Source organism: Cebidichthys violaceus, unplaced genomic scaffold (assembly GCF_023349555.1).
Source record: "Cebidichthys violaceus isolate CVI_PGR_0920_01 unplaced genomic scaffold, fCebVio1.0.p SCAF_21, whole genome shotgun sequence".
Taxonomy (NCBI): domain Eukaryota; kingdom Metazoa; phylum Chordata; class Actinopteri; order Perciformes; family Stichaeidae; genus Cebidichthys; species Cebidichthys violaceus.
In genome coordinates, this window is record NW_027176384.1 from 7,947,026 (window position 1) to 7,974,898 (window position 27,873).

The following is a 27,873-nucleotide window of genomic DNA, read 5'->3' on the forward strand; positions in this document are numbered from 1 at the left end:
ATGAAAGCTAAAACTCGGCGAGTTAGACCAGGACCACTCTGCTCCTGGCTAATGTCCGGTCGCAGGAAGAAACAGGCTAGCCCAGTAAATTAGGTCAGTGACTGTTGTGCCCACATCTTCACAGAGACGTGGTTCCATCGTTGCATCCTGGATCAAGTTGCACTTGACAGGCAGACTGCAAGGAGAGTGCAGGATTCAAAGATGGCTACATCCCGTGATGCACCACTTACAAAATAAACAAATGAGGAGCATGCCATTAAGAGTCATGTAAGCGGGAGAGCAGGACTCAATGATGCTGGGGGCTCAAACACAGTCAAAGTTGATGGACATTGTTTCCCTGATGTCAAATTTTGAACGTGAAGATGTCGGCCATATTGACCAGAGAATTATTGTTCCTGCTGTTTACATTACTCCTGATGCAAGTTGAAGAAATGCACTACTTGTGTAGCAAATTCAGTTTCTTTTCTGCTGTTTGTGAGGTTGTGTGTGAATGGATGCCATTAAGTGAGATTATAAGAGTGTGATGAGAACATGATCCATCTCATGTCTGTGAATTTAGTGGTTAGCCTAGCTTCGCATAAATACTGGAAGCTGTTGGAAGTAGCTGGCTTGGTTCTGTCCAAATTTTAAAAACACCTATCGTCACATCTAAAGTTCAGTAAATAACATCTATCTCATTTGTTTTATTTGTGGTTTTACAGGGGAATTATGTGCTGTAACTGTTTCTTGATGAACAGGAGTTCATCCATCCACCCAGTACTTATTATACATGCAGTATATCTGCTTTTCATGTTAACCAGTGAGCTTTAGAGGTGCTTGTTCACACTTAACACACAGACATGACATTGATAGCAATATTGTATTTTAACTCTGGACCTGAAACGGATAAGCATATTCAGTGTGTGGGGCTCAATAGGATATCTATTAATAACTTCTCTGTAGAAATGTAACTCAAGAGTTTGTCCTCTTTAAGAAAACGAACAATTCAAAGAAAAGTATGCTTTGAAGCATTTACAGTGTAGACAAATATAACGGAGTCAGTGCAAAGTGCAGCAGTGCTATTCCTCTCCTCTCCCTCTGTTGTTCTTGTCTTGACTTTGCCACATTTCCACAGCTCTCTCTCATTAAATCAATGTATGGGTAAAGGTGTGTTTTCAGCTGCTACTGAAACTACCAGACCCATTGAGTTGATATCAAACTCTTTAAAACAACACCACAGACAACTGCCAACCTCACGTCCTCTCTTTCCCTCTGTCTTCCTCTCTCCGTTTGTCGGTCAGAATCCGACCCAGGTCGGCACGGCCCTGCAGGTCTTCTACAACCTGGGCAGTCTAAGAGCGACCATCAGTTCTGTAGTGGGGGGTTACAGGACCACCATACACGACAACATCACTAGTGCTTTGGACATCAAGGGCCTGACGCAGCCGACCAACCCCAGAGGTAAGACCCAAGGAGGATGTGGTGTTATACACACAGAGAAACACTGGCGCACTGCATACATTGTCCTCATTTGTAAAAGATGAAAGAGGATCACATTTTATAGTTTGACCCAATTCATGAGTTGGCTTGATCCAAAATAGATTATAATACCATGGCCACAGAGAATAGTCAATTCTGGCTGGAGGGCGTGAGTTATTTTCGTGGCTCTGATGTAGCGGCCACATCATTGTTCTAATTAAGGACACGATACTTTCAGATACACAGGTACAATTAGGTTTACCCACATTTTGAGGATTATATCTCAAAAAATTGCAAATTAGCAAAGTCTGATATGTCTCCTTCCTCTGTGCCACAGAGCTCCATTCTTTTTATCCAAAAACTATTCAAAATATACTTTGTTTTGGGGCGGCAGTGGCTCAGTTTGCTGGCGTTTGGATTCACAAAACTGAACCCAAGTTGCTCCCTGGGTTCTTCACAGCAGCCCACTGCTCCTAAAGATGGGTTAAACGCAGAGGTCAGAGTTCATGAGCGTACCTGTATGTATATGACGACTGTAATGAGCCACAGTGTTGCTCTGGGTGACAAACTATATTTGAAAGTAGGAACCAATGAGCTTGTAGCTTAGAACCACAGATGGGTCAGTAAGACTTGAGAGATTGATTAATACACTGTTGGTTTTGGTATTTTCAATTGTATTTTATGAAAATAAGAACTTCAGACTTATCCTTAGAAAATATAATAATAGTAAGCAAAATATGACAATAGCAGTTGAATAAATGTATCATGATCTTAAGAAAATCTCAAGACACATGTGTCAGTCAGAAAAGCATTTCTCATTTGCTGCTGCATTTGTATAATAATCATAAATGCTACAAAAACCTGACAGTGAATTCGTCCCCTCAGGTGCACCAGGCAGAGCAGTGCTGCCGACACCAGGCAACACAGCAGCTTTCCGTGCTGCTCTGTGGACCAACCTGGAGAAATTGATGGACCAGATATGTGCTGCGTGCAGACAGGTATTCAGCTCCCTGAGACTACTAACTGACTGTACATTTAGTGTTGAATAGTTCATTCAACTTAGAAACCCAAGCAGCAGGACTGATGGATTAGGTGTGCTGCATACTTTCCAGGTGCAACATCTGCAGAAGGTCCTGATGAAGAAGAGAGACCCTGTAACTCATGTGTGCTTCATCGATGAGATCATCAAGGTGGGTGGCACCACTGTTCTGGTTTTATGTAATAATTATAGGTGCAATCAAAACTGTCACAAGGCTCCAGTCTGGCCATTTATTAAAGAAAAAGGTTTTAGTATGACTGAATTTGCATGTTTCTCAATATAAGACAACCACACAGCATACTAGAGCATGCATGACAGCTTAATTATATGACACAATTCAATGTCAAAAATCTGCGAGCACAAATGAGATCCACGAGCGCTGATGTAGAGGAGCCGCGCAGGCATTTTGAAACAGCCACACACCCAAATTACTTCTGGGAGCACCTTGAAATCACGCTCAGAATATCTCTGCTGACGAGAGCAATACTGTAGCCTGCAAGGACGAAACCAGGCGTTACCAATGATAGCTGTTATCCCTGAGCGCACAACTATTATCATTGTTTTCCGCTTACAATACTTTTACCTGCTGAAATAACAAAAATAAGCCGAAGCAGATATTTCTGTAATGTCATAAATCATAAGACTGTAGCTTATGCCCGTTTATACAGAGCTGCACAACAGACTGACTAAATACACATGTGAACGCACATTGTAGCAGGGTTCAAGCACATTAACCATATGCTTTAAATCTGGTTCGTCTCTAGTCGAGTGTGGTCGCTTATACGCAGTGATACTCTAAAGCAGGGGTATTCAATTCAAATTCCAAAAGGTCCAGATGGAGAAAATCTCCTCGGGCAAAGGTCCGGAACATTACAATATCTAACTTGCACGTCTCTGTGTAGCCAACAACTGTCAAATCAAATATAGAAAGTACACATCAATTATATTTTAACAATTATTATTCACAGTTTTCAAATTGAACTGGATGGTTTATAAATAATACATAGAAATGCATCAATAAATGTTCTTCTCATTTCAGGTAAAATAAAGCTGGATTAAAGAATAACTGACGTAACAGAAAGCTTTTGAAAAATGTGCATCTTAATATAAAATACTTCATTTTAGAAAGCTTATTTTCACTGAATTGTCCTGCAGCTTTATATTCAGTTCATTCAGGTGGAGTGATGTCAATAAAAAAACCCACAATATAATATTTTTCTCATCTTCTAATAAGAGAAATTAGTGAGCATAGACATTATGTGTGGTTATTAAACCACTTGTTTCACCTCTATTCTCTCTGTTAACATCATTGTTGGTCAGTGAATTCATGTGTTAGGATTCTGATCATATTGGACTCTTAGACTGTTTATTATCTCTGACTTCATTTCAGATGTGATTGGATACGTTTACTAAAAAGAGTTGAGCTTTGTCTCGTAGTGACGCTTCACATTACTGCTTTTAATAATCGCCATGATCTCTGAACACATGAGACACACTGGTTTAAAACTGAACACATGAGACACACTGGTTTAAAACTGAACACATGAGACATACTGGTTTAAAACTGAACACATGAGACACACTGGTTTGAAACTGAACACATGAGACACACTGGTTTAAAACTGAACACATGAGACACACTGGTTTAAAACTGAACACATGAGACATACTGGTTTAAAACTGAACACATGAGACACACTGGTTTAAAACTGAACACATGAGACATACTGGTTTAAAACTGAACACATGAGACACACTGGTTTAAAACTGAACACATGAGACATACTGGTTTAAAACTGAACACATGAGACACACTGGTTTAAAACTGAACACATGAGACACACTGGTTTAAAACTGAACACATGAGACATACTGGTTTAAAACTGAACACATGAGACATACTGGTTTAAAACTGAACACATGAGACATACTGGTTTTAAACTGAACACATGAGACATACTGGTTTTAAACTGAACACATGAGACATACTGGTTTTAAACTGTCCGTGGGAAGAATTAACCAATAAGAGTTTTGTTCATTCTTGGTTAAAGACTCTGATCTCTCTGGTCTCTCTGAACACTTTTCTCTTTTTGGAGAACGTCATGTGAAACTTCTCTGACTTGCGTAATATTTCTCCTGCTCTTCGTTCTCTTTCCTCGTCTCTCCCCTGTGTGTCTACATCTCACTGGAGTCAGGAAACGTGTCAGAATACCCAGATTTGATTGGCTGAGCTGCATCACGTGATGTGATTTACACTGCATTGGTCTGTGTGTTTCCTGAACCGCTGAATAAGTGCCGTAAAGGCTGAAAAAGCTGCGCCGGTTAAAATAGAAGCGCTCTGTCAAAATAAAATAGGTTTTAGGTCCTGGGTCTGGATACAACGGCGTCTGGGTCCGTATCGCGGTCTGCCTTTTAGTGACCCCTGATCTAAAGCATTAGTTACTTAGAATTGACTTAGACTCTGCATGAACGCAGTGGAGGGAAGGACTCGCTGTCCAGTCCAATTTCTTTTTGTTCCGTGTGTATCCATATACGTATATACCCAACTTCAGTTTAACTGTCAGCATACAGTTTGTCACAGATTGTGGTGTGTTCAGCTTGATTAACCCTGCTAACCGGGCTAAACCAACTAGCATGCCACAGCTCTGTTATGGCTTACAGCAACTGGTGCACACCTGAAACTTTCCAGGTAAAACTCGTGCCAAAGAATTCCTGTTTTGTGTGTGCGAGTAGTAGACATAAACAGCAGTTTGGGTCACGGGCGTAGTGAACTGAAGGCACCAAATGGTTCTATACCAATACGCATATTGTTACAATCCTAGTATTAAGATAGACTTGAAACAGATCTGAGCTGGCCTTTAAAATGCAAAGCAGAGCAAAATGTGTTCAAATATGTAAAAAGATATGAAATTGCTTGAACAATTTTGTTGAATGTTTTATAACAGTTGTATTTTAGAAAGTGGTAATAGTAGATGTAGCATCATGGCAGCCATTTACACATCCTCACGACTATCGTCAACGTCTGAGTCTCTTGCCTCACAGAAACCTAGTACACATCGGAGCGGGAGACTGTTACTATGGAAACAAAGCTCTCACCAATTACCCAGCGATGATGTGTGAGTTGGAGACCTAATGACATGTCTAAATGCACGGCTCCACAGCAGTGCAGCTGCACTATCGCTCTTCACTGTTATGGACGAGAGTCCCATGTGTCACATTGTCCTACTGTCAGCAGTCATGTCTGATCAAAGCTCATCACATTAGCGGAGAAGATCAGAAGAAGCATTCACACAACTGAGATGTGGATTGTGAAAAATAAGCTGTAACTCATTATTAGGCAGACGATGTTATGTATTATGACTTGCAGTCATAGTTTCTTCATGTAATAGCACCTCCCACTCATTCTACAGGGAGAGACAAACTAACTCTTCTTCTTTGAAAGCCAGTGACGCCATCGGTAGTTTGATGGACAGAACATCGTTTGTTCTGTTATTTCCTCCAGGTTTGATTATTGCATCTACTGTTTTTACAAAACGCCGCTGTAGGCACGCTCCCAGAGATGAGACCGCATTAGTCCAGTACCTGCTGCCAGGCTTCTGGTTTTACAACTGACTTTTCAGATTGTGAGACCTTCGTTTGATCAGGCTCCTGCTGCCATCTCTGATTTGTTAAGACCCTTCTTTAAGTCTGAGAGATCTCACTTAACGTCTAGGCCCTCATCTGTAGTACCTCTTCATTTGTGTTCTTGTTCTTATTCTTACATTGTATATGTGCTACACACATTTTTTTTGTTATGCTAAAACTATTGGTGACACTTCCTCTTCATGAGCAGTACGACATCTTGTTTGGCAGCCTCTGTCATCAGTGTATGAACATGTGTGAAAAGTAGTGTGTGCAGCGCTTTTAAGTAGTCGGAAGACTAGAAAGGCGCTGTATAAATTGAAGTCTATTTACCATCCATTTGCCATGAACATATCATTGTAAAACCATTAATCTGCTAATATTCCACTCCTCCGGTTTCAGTCTTTCCTCTAGACGTAGAAGCTGGTTACAGGGATTCATTCAGACACAAGAGCATCACTGAGGTCCGACTCCAATGTTGGGTGATCAGGTCTGGCTCACAATCCAAGTTTCAGTTCATCCCAAAGGTGTCGTATGGGGTTGAGGTCAGGACTCAGTGCAGGCTACATCCAGCTACTTTATGAAGCTGTCTTTGTTAACAATCACATCGTTATGTTGAAAAGCTGTTGACACAGAGTTGGAAGCACACTATTGTCTAAAACACCAAGGTATGCGGTAGCATTATGATTTTTCCTTAACTGGAACTAACAAATCCAGACCGAGCCTCTAAAAGAAGCCCCACACCATAACCATCTGTTTTTTCACTTCTTTTCCACTCACGTGCAGTTAGTCCGTTAAGAAACAAAAATGGAGTCACAGAGGTTTGTGAAGGTAGAGAAAGTGGAGGAAGTGATGATGCAGTGGATGGCAGGAGAGGTCAGACAGCTGGGCAGCAGACCTGCAACAGGCTTCTCTAATGGATTATTAGAGGGTACACACACACACACACACACACACACACACACACACACACACACACACACACACATGTCCGATCCCATTAAATAATGAAAGCACTTTCCTTAGTCAGGCTCTGTGTGCTGACCTGTGGGTCTGTGTTGGTCTCTATTACTAGTTTTTCACGGGCTTTGAGTTTGCTCCATCTAATGTTCAGACAGAAGGTCCATGATGAAGGATGTCTGCACTGACTACCTCAGTGATAGCAGTATTGATGATGATTGTGATGAATAATGAGCATTGTAAGGACTTGACTTCATATTGTGAATGCAATTATTATTCAGGATCATTTGTTTCAATTTCAAAATTATTATTTTGTAGTAATTTTTGCACATCAACACAAATTTCAGTTAGTACGCAAAAGGAGTGTTCACCTCAGCTGTTATTGTTTTGTAAAATGCAGCTTCCGTCTGATACCAAATTTCAGTTTGTTTACAACACAATTGTATAAAACACCAAAATGCTAGGTTTCTCTGCTTGTATCTCCATCTTAACAACTACTCTCCTCATTCACATCTCTGTAGTGCATTCAGATGTTGAGATTAGTACAAAAATGATAAATGTATTACAAAAACATAAAAGAAAAGTGAATACTTGTTCACAGGACCATCATCAGCACATTCGATTTGTAACTTAAAGAAACTTAAATAGGCAGTCAGACAAACAGCAATGGTTGATCAGGTAACAGGTGGTAAGAGTCAGCAGGTGTTTCCCATCAACTCGCCAACTCCTGCCACTCACAAGGCCTTTCTCTTCTGTCTACCCGACAGGATGGACAGCCTGACATCCTCTACACCTTCTGGAATGATGTAACCAACACACTTAGTGAGGAGTTTCAAAGAGCAACTGAAGGTAAGAACGCTCCGTTTCCTTTTCCTTAACCCTCTGAACCCTAAAACCCGCCGGCGGGATGGGAAAACATTTTTACTTTCAACAATCACCAAAACTAGAACGTTTATCACAGCCAGACGTTGTGAATACCGTCATTAGGGTCAGACTTTCATCTGGCCGACGGTCACTGAACAAATCATGTGTGACGAGCGATTCCGTCAGAGGAAGCAACGGAGCTCCTCGGCGCAACCAGGAAGCCATTATTGCCACATAATGCCGCATCACTTTAGTCATGCGACAACAATTCAGTGAATCTTCGACAGAACTGCAAGCTGCTGAACACAGAGCAGAGAGGAGAGACTGTAAAAATGTGAATAGCTCAATATATATATATATATATATATATATATATATATATATATATATATATATATATATATATATAGGTAACACTTGTGGACACCAGTTCAAGTCCCTGTTAGGTCCAAAAATACCATTTTACCAAGGCGCCAACTTATCTCTTGTTGATTGTTTATGGAATCATCTGAACAATCTGGTCCAATTCAAATTTATTTCAACTTTGAAAGGATTCACCAAACCGTCTTTAAATTGTACGAGTTAAGCAGGACACATCTGTCCCACACCCTTACCAATCTGAGTGCGAGAATACCGCTTTACTACTTCAAATTATTTTTCCCAATTCCAGGATCGGAGTGTCTTCATAATAAAGATGTCAACACTACAGGTAGCCTGCCATCGGTGTATGGAATGGGTGTGAATGGGTGAATGATGAGATGTAGTGTAAAAGAGCTTTGAGTGGTCAAAGACTAGAAACGCTCTATACAAGTACAGACTATTTACTACGAGCCTGCAATCATTTAATGTCGCAGGGGGTTAGTCTTAGCAACTGGGACAATTGTTGAATGTTGCTATAACTTAGGGATCCACTGTTGCTGAAGAGATCGCATGAAAACATAATGAAAGATGCTACATAGCATGCAGTGCAGGTTTGTACAGATATTATCAGACTCTGGCTATGCTTTCTGTTTTCTGTTTCACCAACAACCAAAAAAGCATAATACAGCATATAAAGCGCTAAAACACTAATTTAATAACACACTGTGCCAAATATTGTAGACACATATTGGGGATTTAGCATTCACACATTCCAACATCTTTTTCTGCTATTGCTAAAGTCCAACATAAAAACAAACCTAAAGAATGAGAACCCCAAAGCTAAGCCAGTTACAGCACAAAGGCATCAATAAGGTAAATCGATCATTTTGAAGTTAAGAGACTCTGAGGAATTGAACCATTTGGAACCTGCTCTAAATGGGAGCTGCTGTTGTTTCACCTCCTCAATCATCCCTCTCTTGTTCCTCCATTTCACCGGAGTCTGTCTAGTCATTTGAGAAATAAAGCAACGAATTAAAAGGAAAAAAGGAAGACTTAAGAATACGAACAATGACATTTATTTTTCTCTCTCTCTCTGTTTTTCTCTTTCTCTCTCTTTCTTTTTCTCACTCACTCACTCACTCACTCACTCACTCACTCACTCACTCACACACACACACACACACACACACACACACACACACACACACACACACACAGATCTTATGGAGGCGTTTCAGTAGAGTTGTCTGATTACAGGGAATAACAAAGTGAGAACAGGGGAGGCGGTTTTGGCTGCTTGCTAACATATTTGGCTTCAAACTGAAGTGTGTGTGTGTGTGTGTGTGTGTGTGTGTGTGTGTGTGTGTGTGTGTGTGTGTGTGTGTGTGTGTGTGTGTGTGTGTGTGTGTGTGTGTGTGCGTGCGTGTGTGTGTACACGCAAGCTGTGTGGTGAAGATATTCTGGAACAGAAATAAATAAGGAAGGATGAGATGCTTGTTAATTAGAGAAGTGATTACTGATTGTCCTCAGTATCGCTTTTCTTCTTCTTCTTCCTCCTTTCCTTTAATTTTATGTCATGGTTGCCCTGTCCATAGAACTCCATTAGAAACACATCAGTGAGCCTCACTGTTGCTCTGGTGACATGTTCCTTCATCACACACTGCACTTTATTTTGACTCAATCCCACACACATCGTCCTGCTCTTATGAATACTCAATAGAACAAAATGTGAATTAATCCGCCGCTGAAAATGGTTCACAAAAAATGCACTATTTCCTCCTGTAGAGACATGGTTTTACTGGGCCTAAGAAACTATATATTTGTAAGCCATTTTTTACATCTCCAGTAGGAACCAGTGGGTATTCCCACAAATTGTTCCAAATCAATAATTTATTATAGGTTAGAATATATATATATATATATATATATATATATATATATATATATATATATATATATATAAATAATAAATGATAAATAAATGCAGCTTCCTGGAGTCTTGTCATCCCAGTGAGGTTGCCAGGTTTGGTACCATCATATCAAGTAACCTACACTGTAGCTGGAGTGCTAGGTGGGTGGATACAATATTGTTCAAAAGAAATTATTCCAGCACCTAAACCACAAATTATAATTTTTTACATTTCTGTTGGTGTATATATCAAACACACAAGATGAAATTAGAAAGCTTTATGGGTTGAAATACTTTTGAACTTTGGACGGAGCCAGCTAGCTTTTTCCCCCTCTTTATGCTAAGCTTGGCTTAACACCAGGCGGCAACCTTCGGTTCTGAAGCGAAACAAATGCTGAATGGTCTTGAACTTGCATTCTCTCTAGTGTCCATCAGGGGACATCCTGATTGACATCCTCTGGTTGTATAGAAGTCTATGAGAAAATGACTCTACTTCTCTCTTGATATATTACCTCAGTAAACATTGTAAACATTAGTTTATGGTCTCAATCTCTAGTTTAAAGTCTTCTTCAATACAGCATGATGTTCATTTAGTAAATGATGATCCATTTAGAGTCAAACAGACCATAAAGCAGGGTATGCTTTAGGGCGGGCTTACTGTGATTGACAGGTCTCTACAGCTAACAGAGACGTTTAAATATGGTCACTGTCCGATAAAATGTTGAACTTTTCCGTTAAAATCCCATATAATCTGCCCAGGTTTGTTGAAAATGGAATGAGAGGTCTTTTCTTCAGGTCTACAGGCTGTGTAATAAGTTCTTAAATGTTCTGTTTACACATCATTTTTCCTTTTGACTTTGCTCACTCTTTGCTCTCGTCAGAATCACTATAGTTTCCTCACTGCCTCTTTTTTCTCTCTAGCTTCGTCCTTCCTAAAGCAGGCGATGGAGGGAGAGTATCCCAAGCTGTTGCAGCTGTACAACGAGCTGTGGCGCCGCCTGCAGCAGTACAGCGCCAGCCTGCAGGGGGCGCTGACGAGCAGCGGAGGAATGGACACGTCTCTGGACATCACCGCCACAGAGACTGACAGCCAGGACCTCTTCACACATGGAAAACAGGACTACAAGTAAGCAGACACATTAGATAATATATATGATATTATTGAACATGCACTTGTATGTTTTCAAATGTTTCTAAAATACATTGCCTACACTAGCTTTAAGAAGGGATGTGTAGAATCCCAGCCTTGTGTTACTTTACACACAGAACATTGACCCTATTAAGTCTAGGTAGTGGAATTGGTGTCAGGAGAGAAGAAAAGGGATCGGTGCATCTGTAGTTGGAGAGACAGTGAATGAGAAGAAGGTGGGAGGAGAACTGTGAAACGAAGCAGGAGCAGAGGAGGAGGAACACTGAGGAACAAAGGAGAGATGTAACAGGTGGATGGAGAGGGAGTGAAGAAGTGACAGAAACAAAGTGTTTCCTTGTATGAACATGAATCACGGGAGCATGTGCACTGGTAAGCACATATGTTAGACAACAGAGTTCCTGTACGCAGCAGTCAGTCAAGCTGCTGGCTGAAAACACGACAGGAACACCCTCGCATGGAGAAATGTCAGAAACACATCTCACATCACAAGCACTGATGAAAACATACCTGCGCTTTTTACAGCTTTGAACTTTTTGAAGAGTTTCTTTCCTTTAGTTTTGTTAAGATATAACACTTCACAACGATACACTGTTTGAACAGTTTCTCCCTCTATCCTCTATCATAATGATATTGAGTCATGAGATAATGACGTTGAATACAGTGCATGCATATACACACACACACACACACACACACACACACACCTCTCTTGTAGCATGTGTGCGCTGAATCTTAATAGGTTGAGACATTTATGTCTGCACTTTAGGTGTTCCATTAATAAATGTCAGCGCAGATATTCAAGCCAATTAGAGGATATAATAAGTCAACATGAGACAATAATTAAAAGTCAAGTCATGCTATCTGATCTTGATGCCTATCATGGCTGAGTGGAAGTCTTTATCTGTTCAGTCACCATATCTATATTACTAATGGTTTCTCAAACATTTCTTGTCTGTTAATATCTTAACATGCACATCGGTTAAGTTTTGCGCGCGTGCGTGTGTGTGTGTGTGTGTGTGTGTGTGTGTGTGTGTGTGTGTGTGTGTGTGTGTGTGTGTGTGTGTGTGTGTGTGTGTGTGTGTGTGTGTGTGTGTGTGTGTGTCTGTATATATAGCCCAGAGAAGGCTCTGAAGGACTCTCTGCAGCCGTACGAGGCCGCCTACCTCTCCAAGTCCCTCTCTCGCCTGTTTGATCCCATCAACCTCGTGTTCCCTATGGGCGGCCGCAACCCTGCCTCCAACGACGAGCTGGACAGCATCATCAAGACCATCAGCAGGCAAGCACATAGAGAAAGAAACCAAAATACATGAATATAAGTACATCAAATAAAATTACAAGCTATACAAGAGCAATTGGACTCAAAATGGCAATGCAAGAAGGATACAAACAGTACCTGAGACCAGAGTTGTGCTTGAACCATTAGCTTTTGTTTCCCCTCACTGATGCAGTGCTATTCTCAGTTAAAATGTCAGCCATGTTTAACTTTATCTAAAAACACCGATAATGACACAGTGAAATGTCATTTATAATTTTGTTCACAAATTACAGATATTTCTGAATGTATTAGTATCAGGATGTAATGGTAAAATATTAAACTATTTGCATTATTAACAGTGAAATGAGGCTTTAATGTGTTTTCAATGATGATTGAAAATGATGATGACAAAGATGATGTTACTGCTGTCAAGAAAAAGTATATACATTTATGTACTAAATGTAGCTCTTTCTCATTCTGTCTTCATGATCTGACCAAAAAATACATTATTAACCTGCAAATACACACTTGGTACCCATATTAAAAAAAAAAACATGCGAGATGAATCATTATTGATTAAAACATTATGCTCTAAATCAACAGTTGAACTGCAAGCTTACACATGATAATTTTCCAGGTTACATTACTTTAATGTCTTGTTTGTGTGTTTTCAGTGAGCTGAATGTGGCGTCAGTGGATCCAAAGCTTTCTCTGGCTGTGTCCAAGAATGCTGCCAAGACCGTCCAACTCTTCTGTGTCAAGTCTGAACAACTGGTGTGTACAGCATGATGTGTGTGCTTGTTGGTCAGTCTACAATTCTGAATGAAAAGGATTTCAGTTCTTCTTAACCCACTATGTGTCCATAACACAACCAAATGGATAGGTAAATCAACACTGTTGTGTGTATCCTGTGTACATACCATACACCGGCTCTCTGTGTGTCCCTTTGTCTGCAGCTGTGCACTCAGGGGGAGGCCAGTCAGGTGATTGGTCCGTTGACAGAGGGCCAGAGGAGGAATGTTACTGTGGTCAACTCCCTCTATCGTCTGCAGCAGGCCATCGCCAAGGTAGGAGGCTGCAAGAAATACTTTTCTACTGAACAAACACACCTGCAAAAGTGTTTGCTTATGTCAAGAATGCAGTAACTTTATAACTTCAACAGTCATGATCAGACCTAGAGAGAAATGTTACTACAGCACTGTGGCAGTGTGGTCATTTTTCTCATTTGATCACGAAGATCTCACCACAATAATCTTTAGTGATTTTGATGTTAAGCTTGCTTTCCCACTTTATAAGAATTGTGAAAGTGTTTAAAAAGAATTTGATATGTGATGTACATGCTTATGAAATTCTTAACTGAAGAACCAGTAGCCTCCAGACAAACCAGTAAACATTACCATCTATAAAAGATGCATTCATTCCTGCGTTTTGTTAGCTGACATCCACCGTCGTACATATCAAATGTGGTCATACTGATGACGCGTCAGCGTGTGGCAGTAATTCAACATGTCGTACTACAATGCAGCAGAATCAGAGATACTATCTTTTTTTTATTCCACACATTCTTCTTCCTTGTTCGAATCTGGAGCATACATTATCCACAATGCAACTGGACCAGTCAGAGATTTACTTGAGGACAATCATCAGATTACACACGCAGCTCCCTCTGGAGCCACAACAGGCTCTATACTTGTTCCTCGTGGTGTGCGAGTGGGTAACGTGCATTCCATAAAAGCTCTTCAGTTCTCTTCTGGCTGGGGGCCTTTGTTTCCTGTTTACCGCTCTGCTGGAACCAATCAAATGAAGGCAATGATGCTGCCCTCAATAATATTTTCAAGATACTAATAAAGCAAACGAAAATAAAAGAATTGTGCTGAATATTCATAGTTTCAAAAGTTCTATAAAATTCAATATTTTGAAAGTATAGGGAGGGACTGGAGGTCTTTTGCACTGCACTAAAAAGAGGAAAACATTTTAGAGACTGATTGAGAAACATCTGGTGTTCTGGTGCGTGTGTTGTTTCTTTTACCTCGTGCAGGTGATGTCTTCATCTTCATGCTCTCAGTGGTGCCCTGTTGAAAGCCATACACAAATGTATAGATGTTCGACCATGTCAGATTTCCATCGTGACTCTTCTGCTTATTCAGACACGGGGTCAACATATTCAACTGTCATCACAATTACATAACAAGGTGCAAGACATGTAGGTACTATTGATCTTTATGCAAATACACATTTTAGCTTTCTCAACTGCACACACCATCAACAACGAGCTGCATTCTGTAAAGAAAGCATGGCCTCAAATATGAGTGAGCGGATTAGAGGCTGTCAATGGATTATTGCTACTAGCTGAATCAGCTTTAATGAATTTCAGATGTTTTGCATACGTTTGCATGTAGCTATGAGATTAGAATAGATAGCATCAGTGTGGTTTACTGCGCTTTTCTATCAATGGTAGCATGGTTCCAGTGTGTAGTTGGTAGATTAGTTAACTACATTTTTCATCGCACACATTAGCCCACACAGCGTTCTAAGTGTGTGTGTGTGTGTGTGTGTGTGTGTGTGTGTGTGTGTGTGTGTGTAACTGGACGCTTACCTTTCTAATGCATAGAGATGTGGCGTGGACACACACATGCATGGACATGGAAAGAAGCAAAGGAGATTAAAGAAAAGCAGGGTGCAGTGTGTTCCTTCAGTGTCCTTCATCAAACATGTATGGTGTGTCCTGGCACAGCAGCCGGGCTGATTGATAGCATCAAAAAACAGATTACTCCAGAATAAATATTTAACCTCAAGTCTTTCAAATTTGATTGTGTAAAAACAGAGTGAGATTTATTCCAGACAGGCGGAAGGAGGGACAAAGACGGGATGTTAAATAGGGAATCAAAAAGAGATACATTTAGTGCGGGACGTTTTTGTATTATTTAGCAATAGCTAAATCTCTCTACTAAAAATATTCTGGACCGATCTGTGTTGAATAACTTTAGACCACTGTCAAATCTCCCTTTCATCAAGTGAAGAAGCTCTATAGACGTAATTAAAGAGCTTCTTTCTTTGCTGTCCTTTCTTGACACGTGTAGTTAGTTTCTGCAATGGCCCTCAACTGGTTTCTTTGTTAGATGCACCGATCGATCAGCTGGTGACCGGAATCAGATCATTTTCAATTTGACCGGCCAGAACCTTTGATTGGCCCGTCAGTTGATTTAGCCAATTCTGTGCCGGTCAAATTTACATGCATGCACCTCTCGATGGCTCACCTTGTACAAACAGCGGCATAGATATTGACTGACTAGTATCACACACACACACACACACACACACACACACACACACACACACACACACACACACACACACACACACACACAGTGTTGCCAACTTGGCAATTTTCTTGCTCAATGTTGCAACTTTCCTGAGCAACTTTATTGCTAAAAAACGACTAGAGACAAATTATATTATTATAGTTCTTCAAAAGAAATTGGAATCCACAGTTTAGACATTAAAAAAAATTGGAAGTCTGAGAAAATCCTAAAATAAACAACATGGTATTAAAATTCCGACCTATGCAGATGACACCAACGACTGCATATCTCTAGTGCCGATGTTCCCAACAGTTTAAAACATTTTTAACAGACTGTTTATACGTCATTTTACTGCTTTATTGCAATTTGGATGTATGACAACCAGTTGAGATTAAAGAGGTACTCCAGCAATTCACTATTTCACTTTCACAGTGTAACACACCTGTCGCTGCGTGACTTTTTTCAGCTTTCCAATGATGCGATGAAGCGTGAACCAATCAGATGTTTTTGTTTCTCCCTGGTTGTGTGTGACTTTGATGTTTTTTACACCCCTTGATGCAGACTTCTTTGAGCTGTATTATATTTTATGGTGCTGTACAAATATAGTTCATCATTCTTTTTTGCTTTATTTTCCTCTAAATCTTTGATTTCCTTTCTTTTGTATTTGCAGATTATTTTAGGATTGGCGTCATGTCCACCAGTGGCTGCAGAGGCTCTCTCTTCTTCTTTGGAGGTATCACAGCAAACAGCTTTTGAATTCATAATTTAATTTAATTTGGCATTCAAGTTTGTATATTTATCATGAAAGCTACGACTATCATTATGACGCAAACTTTCCTTATGTACACTTGTATGGTAGAAGATGAACTTTGTATTTTGACAGCTGCATCACTGCTATAACATAATCACAGAAAACAACGTCTACTTTATTGTAATGGAACTTGTTGTCAATTTATAAAAGGCCTGAAGCTCAAAACCTTTTATCATAACTGTGCGTTAGAAAGTCCTCAGAGGGCTTCACAATTTGTACAAGATATGACACGCGGCCGTCTGGGCCTATAGCAGCAAATCTAGGGGCTGGTCCTAGGCAAACCTGAGCCAGCCCTAACTATAAACCTGAGCCTGCCCTAACTATAAACCTGAGCCAGCCCTAACTATAAACCTGAGCCTGCCCTAACTATAAACCTGAGCCTGCCCTAACTATAAACCTGAGCCAGCCCTAACTATAAACCTGAGCCAGCCCTAACTATAAACCTGAGCCAGCCCCAACTATAAACCTGAGCCAGCCCTAACTATAAACCTGAGCCAGCCCTAACTATAAACCTGAGCCAGCCCTAACTATAAACCTGAGCCTGCCCCAACTATAAACCTGAGCAGCCCCAACTATAAACCTGAGCAGCCCCAACTATAAACCTGAGCCAGCCCTAACTATAAACCTGAGCCAGCCCTAACTATAAACCTGAGCCAGCCCCAACTATAAGCATTATTCCAGGTCTAGAACTAGATGACATTCAGACTTAAGTTCAAGTGAGAATGAGTGCAGCTGTCTCTTGAATTAACTGTATTTGTTGGGGCGCCTCAGGAGTCAAAGCAGTTGTCAACTAATCATACGGTCTGTGGTTCAATTCCTGTCCCCTGCAGTCTTCATGTTGTAGTGTCCTTGGGCAAGATGCTGAACTCCAAATTACTAGGGATGGCTGAGCCATTGCTTTCTGGATGTTTATCACTCCTGATGAGCAGGTGGCACCTTTTATGGAAGCCTCTACCACCAGTGTATGAATGGGTGAATGCTGACTTGCGTTGTAAGCAGTGGAGCATAGAACTCTACCTTTGTTGATATTTTGCACCTATGTTAAATAAGACAGTAGCTATTCCACAGCCTCTCTTGTCACATCTAGCAGTTTGGATGAACTTAAAGCTGGAAGGTCTTAAATAGTGTTTCTATCCAGCCAGATCTCAGTCAGTAGGGTGAAGTCCAGGTCATGGGTACATGGTCATTAACTAAAAATGACTTATTCGTTAGCGAACCTGTCGTTTGGTGAAGACATTTTTTGCTGTAGTCCGTAAGAGTTTAAATTCCTGTCACACACAGACACAAACTCATTGGCACATACAATGTAGACGATCAGATATTGAATTTCAGCAGATGTTGATGGAGATGGGATTTGATTTTGGAGTTAGGTGTGCTCTTATTCTGCTTCTATTTCCATTGTATATTCTTGACAGAATGTCTAGTCAGAGAAGTCTTACTTTGTTTGTTGCCCTCATTTTTGATTCAGGGAGTGCAGGTCCTGATGAGCAGTGCGGTGCAGCCTCTCCTGCAGTCAGTGAGTGACTCCATAGAGGCCATCATCATCACGCTACACCAAGAAGACTTTTCAGGGTAAGCAACAGTGACTGGGAATCCGTACTGGAAGCGAAACGTAAGCCAGACTTGATCTGCACCGATCCAGAATGACTCCTTCGTCGGTAAACGCCCGTCTGTCAACAGAGTGGACAGCTGCTCACTAACCGGCCTCACCAGGCTAACTGACAACTGACAGCAGACATTTACTGAACCAAATTAGTTTTCATGTCAGCTCTGATTCTAATTAGGGTTATTTTATGTATTGTGTTATTGCCCTGGTGACATGCATCCATTATAATTGTATTTATAACATTCAAATCTATTTTAGGGTCAGTTTTCACCTCTTTCAAAAACAGTCCTGTGTTTGTATCTAAAGACATTTTATTTGGCCGACTTGTTCTCCTGTGTGAGAATGGAGATTGGTAGTTCTAGGACTCCTTTGCTGTACAGCCCTATGCTACTCAGGCTCCTGGGAAGACCAAGCCATCTCTTGCATATGAGCTGCTAAGCCTCTCCAGCTCCTGCACCCTCGGGATTGGAGCTTCATATAAGTTAGTGGCCACATGAACGTGGAAGGAGCCTGAAGTGTATGCACAGGAGCTTCAACTTGCCAGGAAGCAAGGTTCTTTTCGATGCTCTCAAGGCTGCTCACGGCGCTCTTCCTGAGCTGATCTACTTGCTCTACATCCTTGAGTTAGGTGTAGTCTCATTGCCGATGTGGAAGCGTTGGTCTGACAGCTTGTCCTTGACAATGGAGAGGATTCTGGACTTGCTCTGCTTGATCTTCCTCCAAGCCAGTTTGATGTTGTCTTGAAGCTTTCTCAACAGAGGTACAGTACAAGCCATGGTCCTGTTGAGTGTTGTGAGGGCGTCCATGTATGCTCTGACAGGTCTTATTGCCTGTCCACCATCCACCCACCGAGATTGTCTAATGATCACCTCCATGGCCAAGGTTAAGGCTAGTGGAGAGATTGTACGGCCGCCATGACTCACTCTTCCGGATGTTGCCATTTTGTGTTTGCATTTTTGTACAGCCTGAAAGGGGCTCCGTGGGGCCCTGGAGCTGATGAGGCCCTGCACACTTCGCTCAAACTCGGCGGGTTGGTGTGTTCCCGTGGCTGGACTGGTGGAGAGGGAGGATGATCTCTTTGTGTCATCGGTTGTCCGTGCAGGACATCACCAGATGTTTTTCAAGGTCTGCCTTTGACACTGAGAGACTTCTACTCTTCTCTTTTGTGAAGACACCCTTCACACATTTGAAAGGATCTTTGTGGAAGTTTGCTCTTGTCCAGTCCTTCCTGCAATTCTTTACCAGGTTCTCAGGTCTCCTTAGTGCCGCATGCGTGCTCCGAACTGCAACAGGTTTATGCCTGCCTTGTCCTCTGTAGCCTTCATCCATTGTTTCTTCAGCTGCGTTCTCTCTCTGACTAGTTGATCACTTTCCTTCTGCCTCCTCCAAGATATTGCAGAGGTCAGCTTTTTGGCCACTTGATCAATGGATTTGGCTTCTGGATCTTCTTTTTCACTGCAGGTCGTGATGGGCTGGGTTCAGGTTGCTCTTTTGTGCCTTGATCTTCCTCTGCTTGGACAGGGTCTTGGACAGTGCTGGAACAGCACTGCAACTCTGGTATTATATCAACATTGAAAATGATAATGAAGTGAAGAAGATCCTTGCAGGATGTATGATTTAGCATGTGTTTTGTTCTCCGTAGCTAGGCCAGAACATCCACTTATAAAGTGAACCTATTTTAATGTGTGTGTGTGTGTGTGTGTGTGTGTGTGTGTGTGTGTGTGTGCGTGTGTGTGTGTGCGTGTGTGTGTGTGCGTGTGTGCGCGTGCGCGCGTGCGCGCGTGCGCGTGCGTGTGTTTTGGCAGGCCTCTGTCCTGCCCTGATAAGCCAGATGTTCCGTGCTCACTCTACATGAAGGAGTTGCAGGGCTTCATCTCTAGAGTGATGGCTGACTACTTCAGACACTTCCAGTGTGTGGACTTCATCTATGAGAGCACAGAGTCCCTCGCTCAGAGGGCCATCGAGCTGTTCATCCGCCACACCAGCCTGCTGCGCCCGCTGGGAGAGGGTGGAAAGATGAGGCTGGCTGCTGACTTTGCACAGGTGAGGGAGCTCCGTCTGAGGCGGATGTGTTCACACTGTTCCCAGGCTGATTAGACTGCCCCTTGTGTACAGGAAGGTTGACAGATGATTAAAAAAAAAATACCATTGTCATTCACCACACTGAAATGTATGGCTCTGTTTCTATGCTGATCTTTGATTGCTGTCTGTGTGTATTTCTGTGTCAGATGGAGATGGCAGTGGCTCCTCTGTGCAGGAGAGTGTCTGATTTGGGGAAACCTTACAGGATGCTGCGCTCATTCAGGTGTGAACACTTGTGTATCATTAAGACCAACGCTCACCACAATCATTTGTCCTCTGTGATTTTGTTGATTTGTAGCAGCGATGTGGCAGATGTGGCATATAGACTCCTACATATGTGGCTGAACTACTTCACCCTTATTCACCCGCCCACTCTCTCAGGTCAAACATGTGAAGTTATCTGTCTGTCCCACACGCTCTCCTTAAGACCCGTGGTGACCGAGCTTTTGAGGCAGTAGCACCACGGTTGTGGAATGCTCTGCCTGCACCCCTACGGTTCTCAGATTCTGTGAATTCATTCCAGAATCAGCTCAAGACACACCTGTTCAGACTAGCCTTTGGGTAACAACTCACATCCTAGGCCTGCTTTTAAACCATGTTTTAATTTTGTACTTTCTGCTTTTTGTGCATTTCTAATGTGAATTATTGGCCCCTATATGGTCACATTGTGTTTGTTATGTTTGTAATTCTGCTCCTGTTAACACTTTGTGACTAATGTCTGTGAAAAGCGCTTTATAAATAAATCTTACTGATTACTTTTCAACAGGAGCCAGTTAGTATTTAAGGCTCAGTTCAACAAAGTAAACCACATTCTCATTATAGCAGAAAAGCGGGTTTATTTGCTTTGTGTCAAAGTTCAACAAATAAGCACAGGATCAATGAGGTAAACCCAGCTTTACTTTAAAACTCATTGCTCACTTCTAGAGCAGGGGTCACCAACCAATCACAATCAACTGTCAATCTTAAAGCCAGTTATCAAATCTATCAATAAATCATACCGGCATTCATTTTATATTGGGTTTCAGATGTTCCCTCTCCCTTTCCTTTAAGCCTGACTGTGTCCATTATACACTATATTATATTGTGTTTTATGTGTTCCAGGCCGCTGCTGTTTCAGACCAGCGAGCTGATAGCCAGCAGTCCAGCTGTGGGTGACCTGATCCCCTACAGCACCCTGCTGCATTTCTTCTTCACCAGAGCACCGTCTGAGCTTAAGTCACCTCACCAGGCCAGTGCACACACACACACACACACACACACACACACACACACACACACACACACACACACACACACACACACACAGGTTTGTCTCTTTTGAGGACCATCATTCCCCAGCCCCTAATCCCAACCTTAACCATCACAACTAAATGCACCAACCTGACCTTTACACCCAGTCTTAACTTCCAACAGTTATTTGCAGTGTGTGTGACTGTACCTCCTAAACAAGTGTTCTCCCCCACAGAGAGCAGAGTGGTCCATCGCCCGTTACTCCCAGTGGCAGGATGATCATCCCTCTGAGAGAGACAGGCTCACTCTCATCAGGTGACCTTCTTATCATTTGCTTATTCCTTTCATTGGTCAGTGTGCTGCTACATCACAGAAACCACACATCTAAGGCTCTGTCTGCCTGTCCTGCTAGATCTGGGGTTCGGACCCAGACGCCGTTGTATCCGGACCCTGGACCTAAAACCGATAGATAATTGAGAATTGTTTAATTTTGACGGAGCACTTCTATTTTAACTGGCGCAGCTTTTCCAGTCTTTACGGTACTCTTTCAACGGTCCAGGAAACACACCGACCAATCACATGTGTTGTAAATCACATCACGTGATGCTGCTCAGCCAATCGAGTATCCACTCACATCTGAAATGAAGTCACAGATAATAAACAGTCTAAGAGTCCAATATGATCAGAATCCTAACACATGAATTCACTGACCAACATTGATGTTAACAGAGAGAATAGAGCTGAAACAAGTGGTTTAATAACCACACATAATGATCATGCTCACAGATTTATCTTGTTAGAAGATAGAATATGTTTTGGTTGACATCACTTCACCTGAATGAACTGAATTTAAAGCTGCAGGGCAATTCAGTGAAATTACTTTTTCTAAAATGAAATACTTCATTTTAAGATGCACATTTTTCAAAAGCTTTCTGTTATTTTATTTTTTTAATCCAGCCCTTATTTTACTTGAAATGAGAAGAACATTTATTTATTATTTTATAAATTCATTCAGTTAAATTTGCGATATTAATAAATTGAACTTTCTATATTTTAAGTGTCAGTCCGTTGTTGACTACATACAGACGTTAATACAACTGTTGGCTACTTCAATATATATGGCTCTAAATCACAGAACAAGTTAGACATTATCGTGATGTTCTGGACCTTCAATGAGGACATTCTCTCTAACTGGACCTCTCTGAACTTTAATAGAATACCTCTGTGCTCGACCATCCATCCCATGAATGACAACATAGCTCAGAGAACACAATGTAACACTGACTCTCACCTCACTGCGACGTGATCTGTGGTGAATGATCAGCCTCTGGTGGTGAACTGTAATGCTTGTCCAAAGGTTGTCTCTGGTTTGTTTAGTTATTGACTGTTGCTAACTCACATTTCTCTATACGGAGTTTTTAACTGACCAGGTCTTTATCTTAACCAACATGCAGCTCAGCACAACGGTTAATCTCACATCCAAAACAAAACGCTTTCAAATCAGACCAGTGATCTCAATGCCACCAGTAAGACTGTGTAAGTCTGTCCTCTGAGATGTGTGATACAATCACTCCCATGGCAAAGCATGCAGTACATTGAAAGATCTGTTTCAGTTATTACGAGATGAAAGCTGTTCATAATCAACAACTGTGCTGTTTTCTGTTCTCCTTTTAAGGGGCGCTCTGGAAGGCTATGTACAGTCGGTGAGGGCTCGCCAGGGGAAGGAGTTTGCTCCCGTCTATCCCATCATGCTCCAGCTGTTACAGAGAGCCACCAGTGGCTCACAGGACATCCGAGCCTGAAGAGGACACGGGTGTCCTAGTATCTGAGCATGAAGTGTGCTCGAGGGTACATGGAGGCAGAGGATGTTGTGGATGTCATTATGCATTCGTATAAAAGGCCTCCATCATTATTTATGACTGTAGCGGCTCTATTCCAGCTGAAAGGTGATCTTTCATACTATTACACTTTGTTGTGGAGGGGTACATGGATATTTGTAGATTGAAGTTTTTACCTGTAATTCTCATGATGAACTAAACATTTGGATTTGCCACATTAACTGGATTTATCTTTGAGTGAGCAGAGCTGAATATCATAAAACGTGTCCACTTTAATTAGGGGTGCCACATTTAGATTTGACTTTTGATTTTTAGTTCACTATTAGATTAAAACTCTTTTTTTCAGCGCTGTCATTTACATTTTCAAATGTCTTGGAAAGAGATGCCATGTGGTACCATGATGGATATGTTCTTTTGGACTGTACCGCACACACAATGTTCCATGTGGTCAAATGTTGAGCTCACAGGGAAGCAGGAGGTCGGTTCTCCGTCGTCTCAGACTGCAGCAGCACGCCGTCGTGACGCAATAGGCTCCTGCGCATGTCTTCAAAGGACGACGTCCAAAGCTTATTTCCATCGCTTTTTGATTTAGAATCAAATTCGTGACACCCTTAATTATATTACTGAAATATTACAGCTAACACTTTATTATCCAGTTCTGATCTCTGTGGAAAGCTGAATGCAATGACTGTTTGCTGGTCATATGAAGGGCTTTGTTATCCTCACATGGATACATATGAGTATCTCTTCCACAATATTTAAACTGAAGAACCAGTATTTTGTGAATATGTAATGGACTCATGGTGTATATAGAAGTTCTGTCAAGTTCATCAAAGACTCTGAGAATAAACGGGGAAATGTTTGCATGACTTTTATTTGTACAGGACTTCATTAGAAGCAGAGGTATGGATCTCACACACAGACGGTATGACATGAGCAGTTTACAAAGTGGGTTCAGATGGGCCACTTCCATTGGTTGGGAGGAGGCTCTTCTGTCAGGGGCTCCCATGGTTTCCACTCAGACATCTTCCTGGACAGAGCCAGCTCACATTCCGCCTGCACACAGGACACACACAGAGGACACACGACAGACAGACACACACTCTTTGATCAGCTGATTAAATGATGCCTTCAATGGCAGACTAACAACCCTTCACAATAAGACACCTATCTGGCATCCATCTATATACAGTGCAGTGAATATAATATAATAAACTGATACAGAACAAGATACAAACATAGTAGTGTGAAGTAGTGCAATAGACACAATGTATGATCATCACTTCTAAACTTTAACATGAAGTACAACTAGTTTGTTTAGGCTTCATGTCTCAATGAGAACTAGCTCAACATTTGAATGTGTATCAAGAAATGAAGACGTACTATCATCGACCTACCTGAAAAATAACTTCTTCAATCTGCCCACAGTTTATCTTCTTCTCCAGCTTCTCAACATCAGCCTCCTATGAACACACACACACACACTTTCATCATATGAACACACACACACACACACACACACTTTCATCATATGAACACACACACACACACACACACACACACACACACACACACACACACACACACACACACACACACACACTTTCATCATATGAACACACACACACACTTTCATCATATGAACACACACACACACACACACACACACACACACACACACACACACACACACACACACACACACACACACACACACACACACACACACACACACACACACACACACACACACACTTTCATCACACACACACACACACACTTTCATCACACACACACACACACACACACACTTTCATCACACACACACACTTTCAACACACACACACACTTTCAACACACACACACACACACACACACACACACACACACACACACACACACACACACACACACACACACACACACACACACACACACACACACACACACCACGAGGGGTTGGCTGGCTCTGTGGTCTAACTTAGTTTCAGCATGAAACCATCTTACTATTACCCGGGTAGACAACCATGTTTAACAGGTTGACTAGTCCCCTCACTGGATCAGAGTCATGACAGGGACTAATATGTAAGAGACAATCCATAAATCAGTAGAATCCATGTTTATTAGAAGATAAAACTGAGCTGTTCATTTCTTCTCAGTAGAACACTTACTTCAAATATGAAGGCATGTATGTCACATTCATAACAGTGAGTTCATCATAACAATAACACTCAATATGTTGTCAAATTATTTTAACAGACTTACAATAATTGCTTCTACTTTCCATATTTCTACAATTTCTATTGATTCTAATTTGATTGGCCTAGTGTGATGATCTATATCTTTTTCTGCTTCTATAACATCTTTCCTTGCAGGTTTCACAGTTTCATGTCATAAAATAGTCACTCATGGTCCGGATGATTCTGCTGAAGTCAGAACCCTGTCATGTGAACACTACAGTAAACTAGAAGTGACTGAGGGACGTTGGGTAATGAGAGCCACACTGAGTAGGTGTTGCTTCATGACACAGACAGTCTACTCACTCACCGCTTTGACGTGGTTGAACCTCTCGCTGACCAGCTGCTCCGTGTACTTCCTGTAGGCCGCGTCCTGTGGCATAGTCTGCAGTGATGCCAGGATCTTGGAGTACAGAATCCTCAGACGCTGAGAGAAGACCAGAGCACATCAGACGGTGGCACAAACACATTTCACTAAATGCCCTCTAGTGTTGACCAGTGAGGGCTGATGAGCCACGATGGACTGTATTTGTGGCGTCATGTGATCATGGTTGGTCTGCTGCTCACCTCATGGGGATTGTGGGACACGGCGAGGCCGACCAGGCCGGTCGTCTGGAGGAGAACATGGACAACGTAATTATGAATATGGATCCAGGGAAATGTAATAATTTAACAAATCAAGAAATACCAGACGTTTCTTTTTTTTTTTTTAAGTAGCACATATAACAAGCTCAGCTCAAGTATTGTAAAAGCCAACAATCAATAATTTGTATAAGTGGACAGAGGTGGTGGTGATCAGACTGGAGGAGTGACGTGACTGTGCTCCCCTAACAACAATGACGTAACAGCTGGATAGACAGACAGTAGAACCAATGACATCAATGATCAGTGTTACCTACAAACTAACGCTAGTTAAGTTAGTTACACCTCATCATGTTCTACAAACGTTTGAAAGTAGATTACTATTATTAATTTTAAACAACGTTGGATAACTAAACTAGCTCCAGAGTCTATGGAATAACAGCAGAGGGTCTGGGCACGGTATCTAGTAATGCTAAACTAACTGATCGCTAGTTGTAATTATTCCATGTTTGCAGTGTGAAGGAGGACTTTGTTATCGTAACATAATGCTGAGCTGCTGCTTTAGTCTAGAGTAAGAGCAACCTGTAGAGAGCCGTGTTCCGTTTGATCTAGCAGCCTGACACACTGCTAACCCAGCTAGCTAACCTAGCTAGCTAACCCAGCTAACAACGCAGCGTCTCGTTTTCACTCAACCACGTTAGTCCCCCGTCAGGCCATGTAGTGCCAACAACAATGACTCCGTGTGTACTGCAGTCTTTACTGCGCTGCTTTCTACCGCTGACAAAAATCATGACCTCTACTCGTACCTTCTTCAGTAGCCCAGCCATTCTTTTCTGTTGTCAGCTCGACTTCCGTCCACTGAATATGACGTCAGCGATTCTTGTGCTGGGAGACAATCTCCAGTAGACCCGGAGGCCCGGTGTCTTTATTGTACCTTCCATATAAATAGTGATTATCCATAGCTTAGTGAAAAGAGGCCCAATTATTATTTTGTTAATTAGGGCCCAAGCAACCGACAACGTCGGGCCGCGAAGGCCCTATTGAAATTCGAATACGCATAGTACATCGGGCACATGTTTGGGAGACTTGCCATACTCGAAAACTCACCAAATTTTGCACACTTGTCAGGCCTGGTGAATATATACAGAGATATAGGTTGCATATTTGTGTGTAAATAAATGGCTCTCTAGCGCCCCCTAGAATTTGGACCGGCGACGCCCCTCAGCCAGTATGTCCAATTTACTTGAAATTCAACAGGCATGTCCACCTCCTTTAGATCTACAAAGAATCCTCTCAGATCCTTAAACTCCGCCTTCTTAGATTTTCCACAATTTAGAATTTTGTGAAAAACACATTTTTGCAAACTTCTCCTACACGCTGATTTTGATTGATACCGAATTTGCTCTGAATCATTATTGGATCTACATCATCAAAAGATATCAAAAGCTTTATGATATCTCTTTGCATTTACAAGATATGGACCAATAAACTTCTTAGGGGTGTGGTTTATATATCAAAATAAACAACTTCTCAACCATTTGTCCTAAAATCACCAAATTTGCAGCTTAT

The 27,873-nt window shown here is 41.6% G+C and overlaps 2 protein-coding genes across 2 annotated transcripts; one reads left to right on the forward strand and one right to left on the reverse strand.

The window, feature by feature from the left end:
- LOC137877471 (conserved oligomeric Golgi complex subunit 5-like) lies at nucleotides 1–24,544 on the forward strand. The gene is made up of 16 exons (XM_068717408.1): nucleotides 1–84; nucleotides 1,281–1,440; nucleotides 2,344–2,456; nucleotides 2,571–2,648; nucleotides 7,846–7,927; nucleotides 11,133–11,337; nucleotides 12,476–12,637; nucleotides 13,291–13,390; nucleotides 13,573–13,683; nucleotides 16,589–16,651; nucleotides 18,198–18,301; nucleotides 20,141–20,378; nucleotides 20,564–20,640; nucleotides 21,519–21,645; nucleotides 21,883–21,962; nucleotides 23,323–24,544. The coding sequence occupies exons 1-16, from the start codon at nucleotides 1–3 to the stop codon at nucleotides 23,447–23,449; spliced, it is 1,911 nt and encodes a 636-aa protein (XP_068573509.1). The 3' UTR covers nucleotides 23,450–24,544.
- Nucleotides 24,342–27,201, reverse strand: ndufa5 (NADH:ubiquinone oxidoreductase subunit A5). The gene is made up of 5 exons (XM_068717142.1): nucleotides 27,111–27,201; nucleotides 26,290–26,334; nucleotides 26,033–26,149; nucleotides 24,883–24,948; nucleotides 24,342–24,541 (listed from the first exon to the last, which is right to left on the reverse strand). Exons 1-5 carry the CDS (start codon nucleotides 27,129–27,131, stop codon nucleotides 24,440–24,442), a joined length of 351 nt encoding a protein of 116 aa, XP_068573243.1. The 5' UTR covers nucleotides 27,132–27,201; the 3' UTR covers nucleotides 24,342–24,439.
- Between the last annotated feature and the right edge of the window lie 672 nt (nucleotides 27,202–27,873).